Genomic DNA, 13465 nt, shown 5'->3' on the forward strand with positions numbered 1-13465 from the left:
GTTTCCAGGAGGTTAAGGCATTCTTAGTCACAGGATGAGGTAGGAGGTTAGCACAAGATAGAGGTCATAAAGACCTTGTTGATAAAACAGGCTTTGCAGTAAAGAAGCCAGCCAAAACCCAGCAAAACTAAGATGGTGACAAGAGTGACCCCTGGTCACCCTCACTGCTCATTATACACTAATTATAATGCATTAGCATGCGAAAAGACACTCCCCCCAGCACCATGACAGTTTACAAATGCCATAGCAACATCTGGAAGTTACCCTATATGGTCTAAAAAGGGGAACTTCCTCAGTTCCTGGAATTTCGCACCCTTTCCTTGGAAAACTTGTGAATAGTCCACCCATTGTTTAGCATATAATCAAGAAATAACTATGAGTATCCCTAGTCCAGCAGCCCAAGCTGCTGCTCTGCCTGTGGAGTAGCCATTGTTTTATTCCTTTACTTTAATTAATTAATAAGCTTGCTTTCACTTTATCGACTTGCCCTTAATTCTTTCTTGCACGAGGTCCAGACCCTCTCTTGGGGTCTGGATCAGGACCCTTTTCCAATAACAGTTGGGACCAGGTAGAAATTGGAGTCTGGAGAAGTTTCCCTTTATTCCTGAAAGTTGATCTGTAATCCCTTCATGTGGAAGGAAACGGGACTTGATTTAGAAGAAATGCTTCTAATACTGGCCAGGCGCGGTGGCTCACACCTGTAATCCCAGCACTTTGGGAGGCCAGAGTTTGAGACCAGCCTGGCCAACAGCCTGGCCCGATCTCTACTACAAATACAAAAAAAAAAAATTAACCAGACGTGGTGGTGGGCACCTATAATCCCAGCCACTCAGGAAGCCGAGGCAGGATAATCACTTGAACGTGGGAGGCGGAGGCTGTAGTGAGCAGAGATCACGCCATTGCTCTCCAGCCTGGGCAACAAGAGTGAAACTCCATCTCAAAGACAAAAAAAAAATGAATCTAATACTGGCTCTGCCTTGGGCCAGCCACATCACTTTTAGCTAATTATTTTCCCTTGGGGTGTGTGTTTCATCCAGCCTTCCGTTCAGTTAAATATTTTAGTAAGCACCTTCTGTGTTCCAGCTACCTCTGCCATGATGAACTTATATCGTCTTATGGGAGCCAAACAGCAGAGTGCAAATAAGCAAGCCACATACAAAGGCTATGTAGTAAATGAAGGCAGAGGGTGGGGGTGGGAAAGGGCCAGGTAGTAAATATTTTTGGCTTTGTGGCAATCACTCAACTCTGTTGTAGAGAGGAAACAGCCATAGGCAGTACATAAATGAATGGACATGGCTGTTTTCCAGTACAACTCTATTTACTGAAACAAGTGTTGGGCCATAGTGTGCTGACTCCCAGACTAGATCAGAAGGGGCCTTAAAATCCGAGGACATGGCTTTAGATTTGAACTTGTAGTTAATGGGGATCTCTTGAAGATTTTCAAGCTGGAATGTAATTTGATGGAAATCTATTTTGTTTAGAACTGTGTAAAAGCATCTGATGGAAAGAGAGCCTAATGCCCCAGGTTGTCGCTGCTTTTGAACTGCGTATGAGCACTTCGTGACCTGCTAGGAATTTAGGGGGAAATTGTCATGGTTGTAAACGTTGACAGACCTTCCACTGTTTCTTGTATGCAGTGAACATAAAACAAAATTGTGGATGCTGGATTAGAAGCTCCCTGAGGGCAAGGACTTTGTTTTCTTTGCTGCCATATGTAGTCTCTGGGATGTAAGCATACTCACATATTTGAATGCATTAATGGGGCAGTTACCCTGAATCTTAAATATGCAAAACTGCTCACCCCTAGTCATAATGGAAAAGCATGTCACCTAATGAGTGTCATTTAAAAATATCACAGTATCAGTGATGCCACTGACCTCGTGGCTTGTTTTTTTTTCTTTCCAGATGGCAGACGATCAGGGCTGTGTTGAAGAGCAGGGGGTTGGGAATTCAGCAAATGAAGATTCAGTGGATGCTAAGCCAGACCGGTCCTCGTTTATACCATTCCTCTTGAGGTAGGTTTGCTTAATCAGGGACCTTGGACCACGTCAGCCTGCCATGCCTCTGCCATCTCCACCCACTTATGGGGAGGGGACACTCAGGGAAGGAGGTTCATGCTGAGCATGGGAGGTTTGCACAGGTTCTTGCTAGCCACATACAAAGGCTATGCAGCTGTATGCAGCAACACTAGGGTCCTGCGTGCGGCTGTATGCAGCAACGCTAGGGTCCTGCATGCGGCTGTATGCAGCAACGCTAGGGTCCTGCATGCGGCTGTATGCAGCAACGCTAGGGTTCTCATGTGCACCCTCTTGTCTGTGGGCCAAGCCCAGGAATGGACAAAACCAAGCATTGGGAGTCTCCTGCTCAGCGGCCGAGTGTCTGGTAGCAGTTCCCAGGAATCAGGGGCTGTTCTCATTAGAGGCGATTTGCAGGCACCTTCAGAACAGAGCCTGGGCTGCTGCCACCAGTGGGACCAAATTTGACAAAAAACACAGAATCCAGGGGCTGAGAGACAGGAGGTTTTAGGGTGACTCACGCCCACCCTGTGCCTCCTGCTGCATTCCACTGATAGAAGGGGGATTGCATCCTGTTCATTAGTTCCTGCCTTCCCCTTTCTTGAGTTCACTTTTAAAATTCTAAATTTTGCATTTAATAATATAATAGCTTCATTGATAAACTCTTGTATGCCTGCTTTGTATTATTGCATTTAGTCTACATAATTGCACATTTAGTTTTATTGTTATCACCATTTATCAGGTAGGAAAACTGAGGTGCTGTGAGGTTTAATAACTTGCCTTTTTGCTGACAGTAAATGATAAAGCTGAGAAACTATACAATGCCAGCACCACTCACTTAAAGGTTCTGCTGTGTGCTTGCCTTTTAAAAGTAGGGCTAGCTTGGTGCAGTGGCTTACACCTGTAATCTCAGCACTGTGGGAGGCCAAGGATTGAGGATCGCTTGAGCCCAGGAGTTTGAGACCAGACTGGACAACATAGTGAGAGCCCCGTCTCTACAAAAAAAGATAAGAAAATTAGCTGGGTGTGGTGGCACATGCTGGTAGTCTGGCTATTCGGGAAGCTGAGGCAGGAGGATCACTTGAGCCCAGGAGATCAAGGATGCACGGGACAATGACTGCACCACTGTACTCCAGCCTGGGCAACAGAGTGAGACTCTGTCTCAAAAAACAAGTTTTTTTTTTTTAATAAAAAATAAAAGTAGGACTGCAAGGACTTGGAGGAACCCCAGACCCTCCCTTAACCTTGATCATGGATGGACAGTGAGTGGAGCTTCCTGAGAGACAGAAGGCAGCATGAGTCAGACGCATCACACTTCTTTGGATTCCCTAAGCCACGTCTTACCAGGAAAGATAGCGAGGGGGATAAAGGCCGAGGTTAGGGAGTGCTCCCAGGCAGTGCTCAGGAGGGGAAGAGCTGGTGGGGGGTGGGCAGCCAGGCTCCCAACACCTCAGAGCAGACCTTGGGTCATATCATCCAACCTAGGACTTGGAAAAGTGGGAGAACTCCAACACTGTGGACCCAGATTCTGTTGTTTGCCAAATAAAGTCAAGAATATCCAATTAAATGACCAGAAAATACAGTTCTGACTCCTGGAACTTTCCAAAACCCTGAGAAATTGGTACAGGCCAACTTACTCCCCAGGGAAAGCCCCTTAGAGCCATGGGGCTTTGCTTATATGTGCTCAAAATAATGTAAAGCTGTGTGTTCCCTTGTGTATTTTAAGGTAACATACACATTTTTGTCAAGATAGTTGCAAAAGATGTAATAATAGTTCACTCTTCCCCACCCTTTTTGAGTATTTGACTTCAGCAAGTTGTCTACAAGTGAAAGAGAAACAGGAATCATTTAATAATCATTTTGTAAGTCTTAGTAAAGCCTTTTGATGTACTTCCCAGAAAATATTAAAATAAATGGTGCGTTGTAAATACTGACATTTCAAAGTCATTTCTTTAAATGTATCCAGTGGAATCTACATCCATAGTGATTTTATAACCACCTTTATCCATTAAAAAAAATACATGAACAGCTCTCCTGTAACAGCTAGAACTTTTATATTTCTTTTTTCCCCTCAAACTTGGTTTTTTCATTCTCTTTTCCTCCACATTTTCTTCTGATGTAATAGATTTAATTGCTTAAAAGTCTTGTTGATCACAGCACATCATATACCTATGTAACATATACACGTATGCGTATGTGTATCCATATACATTTTAAGACAGTTTTCCAGATATCATGAGTATTAAAAGAAAGTTCTCCTAGACTAAGTTACTGTTTCAGCTTTAATGAATTCACAGTTGATCTAAAAAATAAATGTTAATATATCATTAATATATTGTCATTCATCAAAATAATTATTAAATAGAAATTACATGGAAGTTTCAACTTATAATGGAATGAAGGGGCTTTTAATAAGTTAGTTTCTAAAGAAATGGACAAATAATACTTATTGCTGGAATAAGAAAGAATTTGATATTACCTTTTTCCTATTTTTCGTTTTTAGTGATAAGAAGCACTGAGAAATCATGAATAAATACATGAGATGGTAGGAGGTTTGTTATAGTCATGTCACTTAATTCTTTGAATTCTCTGAATTCCTTCTGAGTTCTGGACCAAAAAATGACAACTTGATTAGGTCTGTCCTTAATTATGTTGGAAGTAAAGAATTGGCAATTACCTAACTTACAAAAGAAATTGTTATTCAGCCTTAAAGGTATTTAATTTTTTTAGTTTCTGGGAAGTACACCAAAAAACTTGTACGTAAACTTTTCAAACAGTTGTAAATTAAATTTGCTCCTCTTTTATTTAGAGGCAGTCTGTTTAACTCAAAATGTTCCAGAAAAGATAATTAAGCATTAATAAACATTTGTCAGTATCCTTTTTTTGATAAAATGCTTTTAAACCATATGCTATTTAAAATATATTTTTGTCAAGACGTTGGAGCTGCTGATGTAGCTTATTCATGTATGAAAATTGTCTGCTCTATAATCTAGTTGACAAAGCCAGTCCCTGTCAAACCAGTTAGCCGTACCACACTTGTTTGCTGTCAGTAAATGTCTGATACCATTTTTCAGTTCAATAAATATGTTATTAGGCATCCTTGTGATAGTCATCTCGTTTCTGAATTCTAAATTCTTTTTTTTTTTTTTTTTTTGAGACAGAGTCTCGCTCTGTTTCCCAGGCTGGAATGCAGTGGCCAATCTCGGCTCACTGCAAGCTCCGCCTCCCGGGTTCACGCCATTCTCCTGCCTCAGCCTCCCGAGTAGCTGGGACTACAGGCGCCTGCCACCACGCCCAGCTAATTTTTTGTATTTTTAGTAGAGATGGGGTTTCACCCTCTTAGCCAGGATGGTCTTGATCTCCTGACCTCATGATCCACCTGCCTCGGCCTCCCAAAGTGCTGGGATTACAGGCGTGGGCCACTGCGCCCGGTCCTGAATTCTGAATTCTTATTCTTGGATAGGTGAATGGATGGATGGAGGGAAGGGAAGAAGGATGCAAGGAAGAATGAAAGGGTACCAAGCCCAGCCCCATGTTGACCTCCTGGAATCAGTGTTTCTTTTGTTGTCATAGGACTGATAGGGTTTGGCTCTGTGTCCCCACCTAAATCTCATCTCAAATTGTAATCACCGTAATCCCTGTGTGTTGAGGGAGAGACCTGGTAGGAGGTGACTGGATTATGGGTGTGGTTTCCCCCTTGCTGTTCTGGTGATGGTGAGTTCTCACGAGATCTGATGGTTTTATAAGTGTTTGACGGTTCCTCCTACACACACTGTGTCTCTCCTGCTGCCATGTAAGACGTGTCTGCTTCCCCTGCCACCATGCTTCGCCTTCCACCATGATTCCCCAGCCATGTGGAACTGTGAGTCAATTAAACCTCTTTTCTTTATAAATTACCTAGTCTCGGGTAGCATCTTCATAGCAGTTTGAGAACAGACTAATACATAGGAGTCCAGCTCAACAATAAAAAATCTTTGGAAATACTAAGGGGATGAAAAAGGCAAAGGCATTAAACAAGAACCATCATCACTTCCATTTCATTCTATTATATATTTTTTAATACAATTTTCAGTGTATACAAGCATACTTTGTTTTATTGTGCTTTGCAGATACTGGTTTTTTGTTTGTTTTTTGTTTTTTGTTTTTTTGAGACAGAGTCTCACTCTGTTGGCCAGGCTGGAGTGCAGTGGTGTGATTTGGCTCACTGCAGCCTCCACCTCCCAGGTACAAACGATTGTCCTGCCTCAGCCTCCCAAGTCGCCAGACTATAGGTATACACCACCACGCCTGGCTAATTTTTATATGTATTTTAGTAAGGACAGGATTTTGCCATGTTTCCCAGGCTGGTCTTGAACTCCTGACCTTAAGTGATCCACCCCCCTTGGCCTCCCAAAGTCCTGGGATTACAGGCATGAGCCACCACACCTGGCCCAGATATTGCATTTTTAATAAATAGAAGGTTTGTGGCAACCCTGCAAACCTATTGCCTCCATTTTTCCAACAGCATATGCTCACTTTGTGTTTCTGTGTTACATTTTGGTAATTCCCACAACATTTTCAGTTTTTTAATTAGTGTTGTATCTGTTACTATGGTCTGTGATGAGTAATCTTTTTTGTTGTTGTTGTTCAAACCCAGGATAATCTCTGTAAATATAATCAGTGATCTTTGATGTTACTATTGTAATTGCTTTGGGGTGTCACAAACCACACCTGTATAAGATAGCGGACTTAAATGATAAATATTAAGTGTGTTCTTACTGCTCCACCCACTGGCCATTCCTGTCTCTCTCCTTCTCCTTGGGCCTCCGTATCCCCTGAGACATTATTGAAATTGGGCCAATTAATAACCCCACAATGGCCTCTAAGTGTCAAGTGAAAGGAAGAGCAATATGTCTGTCACTTTAAATCAAAAGCTAGAAGTGATTCAACTTAGTGAAGGCATGTCGAAGCCAAGACAGGCCGAAAGCTAGGCCTCCTGTGCCCAACAGCCAAATTGTGAATGCAAAGGGAAAGTTCTTGAAGGAAATTAAAAGTGCTACTGCAGTGAACACATGGATAATAACATTATGCTTATTATTGCTGACTTGGAGAAAGTTTGAGTGGTCTGGAGAGAAGATCAAACCAGACCCAACTTTTTCTTAAACGAAAGCCCAAGCCAGAACCAGGCCCCAACTCTGCAATTCTTTGAAGGCTGAGAGAGGTGAGAAGGCTGCAAAAGAAAAGTCTGAAGCTAGCAATGGTTGATCCATGAGGTTTAAGGAAAGAAGCCTTCTCCATAAAGTAAAAGTTCAACATGAAGCAGCAAGTGCTGATGTAGACGCTATAGCAAGTTATCCAGAAGATCTAGCTAAGATCATTGGTGAGAGTGGCTACGCTAGACAGCAGATTCTCAATGTAGACAAAACAGCCTTCTATAGGAAGAAGATGCCATCTAAGATTGTCCTAGCTAGAGAAGAGAAGTCAATGCCTGGCTTCAGTGCTTTATAAGGACGCTTGACTCTGTTGTCAGGCAGACTGGTGACTTTTAAGTTGAAGCCAATGCTCATTGACCAGTCTGGAAATCTTAGAGCCCTTAAGAATTATGCTAAATCTACTGTTTCTGTGCCCTATAAATGGAAGAACAAAGCCTGGATGACACCTGTTTATAGCATGGTTTACTGGATATTTTAAGCACACTGTTGAGACCTGCTGCTCAAATTAAAATAAGATTCCTTTCATTGACATTGCACCTGGTCACCCAAGAGCTCTGGTGAAGATGCAGAAGGAGATTAATGTTTTTATGCCTGCTAAAACATCCGTTCTGCAGCTCATAGATCAAGGAGTAATTTCAACTTCCAAGTCTTATTACTTAAGAAATAATGTCTTACTATTTGAGAAATATTATTTCAGAAATACATTTTATAAGGCTATAGTTGCCATAAATAATGTTGGGAATAACATTATAGTTATAGTGTTACCTTTGATGGATCTGGGCAGTTAATTGAAAACCTTCTGGAAAGGATGCACCATTCTAGATGCCAGTAAGAACATTTGTGATTTATGGGAGGATGTCAGAACATTAATAGGAGTTTGGAAGAAGTTGATTCCAATCCTCATGGGTGACTTTGATGGGTTCAAGACTTCCTTCTGTGGAGGAGGTAACTGCAGATGTGCCTGTTGTGGTGGAAATAGCAAGAGAACTAGAATTAGAAGTAGACCTGAAGATGTGGCTGAATTGCTGCAGTCTCATGATAAAACTTGAACAGATAAGGAGTTTCTTCTTATGAATAAGCAAAGTAAGTGGTTTCCTGAGATGGAATCTACTGCTGGTGAATGTGCTGATATATTTTTGAAATGTACATTTAGAATATTACATAAACTTAGTTGGTAAAGCAGCCACAGAGTTTGAGAGGATTGACTTGAATTTTGTGTGTGCTTTAACTCTTTTTTATTTTCTTTTAATTTTTTTTTTAACACTTTTGTTGAGGGCTGACTTTCAACAGATTGCAGTGAGGGAGCTGCTCTGCTGCGTACGAAACCCCAACCCGGAAGCAGGTCATCTTTGAATGGTTTAGTGCCAGGTTCCTCACGAATGTGCATTGCGTGATGGGCGAGGGAACAATCACCTTTCTGTTGACTTGAATTTCGAATGAAGTTGTGCTGTGAATAACGTGCTGTCAAACAGAATGGCATGCTACGGAGAAATTGTTCATAAAAGGAAGAATCATTTGATGCAGTGAACTTCATTGCTGTCTTATTTTAAGAAATTGTCACAGCCACCCTAATTTTCAGCAACCACCACCAGATTAGTCATCAGGCATCAGTGCTGAGGCAGGACCCTCCCCACCAGCCCAGCGATTACAACCCACTGAAGGCTCAAATGATTGTTAGCATTTTTTAGCAATAAAGTATGTTTTAATTAAGATATGTATTTTTTGACATAATGCTGTTGCATACACTCAGACTGGTGTATCGTGTGAACATAACTTTTCTACCCACTGGGAAACCAAAAAAAGTCAGGCGACTCCATTTATTGCAATATTTGCTTTCCTGTGGTGGTCTGAAACCGAGCTGGCAGTATATCTGAGTTGTGCCTGTATTTGAATTTGGAACAGCCCAATGTGGTCCCACATACCCCCATTACTAATGACATACTTCACCTTTATCAGACCCACGTATAACTAAGAAGCCCCACCACAGTGCCTGATTCAAGGAGACTCACAGATACATCTTATTTGTCTCTTTGTGGATGACCCGGAGCTTTCCTCACCCCGTGAGGTTCAGGGTGGGTGAGGACGTCTGCCCTTCTTTTACACGGTGGGAGATGGGAGAGTGGGCAAGGGATAAGTGGTATCTCTGATAGACCAGTTTTAGAAAAAAAAGTGTAAGTGGCAGTTGAGGACCTGACCATTTATTCTTCCCTTAAGACTGTGCACCTCTGGGAAAGTTTTTGAGTACCTTGCTGGAAGTCTTCTGCCTGAAAGACCTTTTATTTTGCAAAAATAGATGTGGTCTGTGGTATGTCCCCCCCACCCCTCAGCTTTAAGTCGTTTGGAAAGATAAATAAGCCTGGAGGGTCGACATTCTGGTCCACTCTACCTTTTTCATAGCACGACTGATGTTGATGTCATTAAAATAAACAGTATCCCGAGGTCCTCCCTGCAGTTTGGTCCTCCCTGCAGTTTCAGGAGTGCCATGTCACCCACTGACAGATGTGGGGTGCAGTGCATGGGAATGCCACTGGCTCCTCTGGATGTTCCTTGCAGCTGATGGTGCCTCCCACACCCCCACAACCTTCCCTCCCTCCCATCCCATTCCATCCCATCCCATCCCACCCCATTCCAGCCTCCTTCTCTAAGGGGCTCAGGATCACTGTTAGGCAGTGGAGGAGGCAGTGGCATCTCTGACCTGTCACTAATCAAGGACCAGATTGCCCACCTGCCCACCCCTGGAGACATGAAGGATCCTGGGTTGCAGAAAGAAATATCCCCTTCCCCAGAAAGCCGGGGTGGGACTCACAGGTCTCAAATATTAATAGTTTCAAGCCCCTAGACTTGTCTTGGCCTTTTTTTGCCTCGCAGCCACTAGATGGCAGGACAGCATTGTTTTATCTCCAGTCTGTAGGCACTAAAAATCCAGCCTGTTCTTTAAAAAAAATATTTAAGGTTTTTATAATTTTCTGATTATTGAAGAACATGTGGAAAACACGGAGAAGCACAAAAAATTCAAAATATTTTAAAATTAGTAAAGCATTCAGGTTTTTGGTTATTTAGAGGAAATCATTATGAGGCCAGTCCGTATTCATTTATGAACCATAGTTTATAGAACAGGGTCTAGGGTCCTCCTTGCACTTGAAGAAGGTTCTCTCTTGATGTAAATATAACCCTATAGTCCTTGCCCCAGATATAAAGTCAAAGTTTTAACCAAATGCCTAGGCGCAGCTACAGAAAATAATAGCGAATTGCTGAATTGTAGGACACAGCCTTGGAGCTGTGGCAGGTTGGGGAGGGAAGGATAAGGAAGGACTGGAAGAGGAGCTGAAACTTGAGTTGTCAGGAAAAGCAGGGGGGTATCAGGGGACCGGTGGAACCTCAGGGCCAGGGTGGAGATGATTCAGGCAAGGCCACCGACATAGCTTCTGCCTCAGAAAGTGGGCAGAATCTGCTGGACAGGGTGAGTTTGGTCTTCATAGCATAGGCCACAAGGAGCCATTGTAGGTCCAAGGCCAAGCCCTGGCCAGCAGCAGCCTAGAAGATGTTCTCTCCTAGGAACCTGAGAAATCGGAGGCTCCCTTCTGAACTCTGCTCAAGGTCAGAATTTAGGAAAAGGAAAAAACGGGGAAGACAGGTTTCACGCAGTCTCAGATTTCCCCTGGGCCTCCGTGGAGTCTCGTGTGTCTCTGCCGAGGAGTTTGTTTACCCTTCTGGTTTCCCAGTGGAAGAGCGCAGAAGAAAAGATCTATTCTCAACATTTGCTAAACTTCCTATTTTCCAGGCACTGGCTCGGATCACATGGGTTTTACCCTTGGCATCATCTGTGTTTTCCAGCCTTTGCCCCCTGGAGGGTGGCTAATAAATGCCACTTGGTTGTAATTCTCTCTCCTGGAGGCATCTTGGGCTTCTCTTCACCAGTGAGTGTTATATGTAAACACATCCCTATAAAAAAATATGTTATTTGTATAATTATAAGGAAGATCCAAGTGGCAGGCTTTTTCATTTGGAGAGGGGTTAAAAACTGTTTTAGAAGACACAATGCTTTGGAATCAGAGACAAGCACAAAGAAGGCAGACCTTAATTCATTCCAAAGAATATGTTTCAAGTTAAGCAAAAATTGTGCCATGATGCCCATTGATTGAAAGGGGCCAGATCTGGGCCCACAAAAAAATATATGAACATTGAAATTTATGCAGGGCATTTACTTTTCAATAAAGGAAGGATTCAAATTCAGCTGCCAGAAAATTAGAGACCTGTCTCCCAAATTTGTACATAGAGAATGATAAAGATTTAATGCTGTATTTGAAGCAGTGATGACACTATGTAAAATAATAGAAGTAGCAAAGTTGAGTGAGACAACCGGGGTTCAGATCCTGGCCCTTCTTCCCACTTACTGTTTGAGAGACTGTAGCAAGTCACGTGACCTTCCTGTGCCTCAGCTTCCTTATCTGCAAAATAGAGATATTAATTTCTGCCCACAGGATTGTTATAAGAATCAGAGTAACTGTCAGCTTCCTGAATTTCCTGAATGTGCCTACTGAGGAAGAAATCATAGAATCATGATTTTAACACTGGGAGAACCCCTAATGTAACTTACTTAATTCCCTTCATTATAATCAAGGAAAGGAAGACCAGAGAGGTGAAGCGTAGCCACCCAACAAGACCAGGACCGCGACGCAGGCCTAACTTGTGGTCCAGGGCTTCCCCCCAGCATCAGGTGGCACCCATGACTGTGGTGGCATCAGGCTGTTCATCTACATTAATCCACCCACAGAGTGGTTGTTTCCTTCCACCCAAGTGGGTCAGCAAATTATCTTCATGTACACAGCCTCCTCTCTGCTTCACTTTGGCGGAGGAATGGTATAGGGATAGCTGTCCCAGCAGGGCAAGCAATGGACTTTCCAGTGGCAGAGGAATGGCATAGGGACATCTGTCCCAGCAGAGTGAGCAGTGGGCCAGTGAAGAGGGCCAAGTGCACATTTCAGGACCAGCAAGCGCAGGACACCAAAACGTAGGTGGAGGTCTAAGAATGGCGAAGCTGTAGCTTCTGCATCTGTGGGATACCTCCAGTTCTTTTCAGTTATTGCTCTTCTAGAGGGGAAAAATTAACTCTAAAGTGAAAAGGTAAGGTAAATCATCAGCTTTTCACAGTCATAGAAACCTAGAACACTATTAGCAGAGAAAAATTAAACCTAGTAATAGAAAGTACTATGAAAACATAACCAGTTGCTTCTCACATGAACATGTGATCACAGATAGGGAATGTGAGCATGGCATTGCATGTTTAACCCCTGAGCTGCTGGCTTGCTTTCTCTCAAGGATCTATGATGGTGGGAATTTTGTTTGTTTTGTTTTGAGACGGAGTCTCACTCTGTTGCCCAGGCTGGAGTGCAGTGGTGTGATCTCGCCTCCCTGCAACCTCCACCTCCCAGGTTCAAGCAATTCTTGTGCTTCAGCCTCCCGAGTAGCTGGGACTACAGGCACATGCCACCACTCCTGGCTAATTTTTTTTTTGTATTTTTAGTAGAGACAGGGTTTCACTATGTTGGCCAAGCTTGTCTCAAACTCCTGACCTTAGGTGATCTGCCTGCCTCGGCCTCCCGAAGTGCTGGGATTACGGGCATAAGCCACCCTGCATGCCAGTGGTCAGTTTTAAGGGGAAAAGATGGGTGGAGTGATTAAGTAAGGACTGAAGTATATTAGCTGTTCTAATGCTGGACGCTGTAGCCGTAATACAGACCTATTGTATCTTCCACTCAGTCTATTAGGCTATTTAAAGACAATTCAGCCTTTTTCCTCCCCCTACCCCGGATGATTTGTTTTAAAGTCATTTATCAATTTTTATTGTCAGGGACCCTACTTTTTTTTTTTTTTTAGGGGAAGGAGGGAAATGTGGAGGTTGATATGTTTTGGTGAGGGGAATGTATTCTTCTCCTTAGCCTCTTTTAAACTGAGTTTGCTTCCCCATGTCTGTATTTTTGCAACTGAATTGCAGAGAAAAAATGTATAGAGCGAATTTTCTCTCTTGTTCACAGACCTGAGGATGGCAGATGATCGAGAGGCTTGTGCAGAGTAGCAGGTGTCATAAGCTCATTCTATCAGCTTCACACCCTTTGTAGACTGTGGTCCTGAACCAAGAAATTGAGAAAAGCATTGCGGAGAAGTTCACTTTATAAGTGTTTTGTTTTTATGTGTTCGCATTTTCCTTGTTACGTTTGGAGGGTTGAGATGGGGAAATACAGCAACTCCTGGATCGTT

The 13465-nt window shown here is 42.9% G+C and overlaps 1 protein-coding gene across 4 annotated transcripts in view; it reads left to right on the forward strand.

Annotated features, from left to right (window-relative positions):
- Nucleotides 1-13465, forward strand: part of CASP7 (caspase 7) — a 52032-nt gene that overhangs the window by 16346 nt on the left and 22221 nt on the right. For all 4 annotated transcript variants that reach the window (XM_015456708.3, XM_005566472.4, XM_045361575.2 and 1 more), the window contains exon 2: nt 1906-2015. In XM_015456708.3, coding sequence (XP_015312194.3) covers nt 1906-2015 — 110 coding nt within the window. The remainder of the gene's footprint in view (nt 1-1905; nt 2016-13465) is intronic.

This window comes from Macaca fascicularis, chromosome 9 (assembly GCF_037993035.2).
Source record: "Macaca fascicularis isolate 582-1 chromosome 9, T2T-MFA8v1.1".
Taxonomy (NCBI): domain Eukaryota; kingdom Metazoa; phylum Chordata; class Mammalia; order Primates; family Cercopithecidae; genus Macaca; species Macaca fascicularis.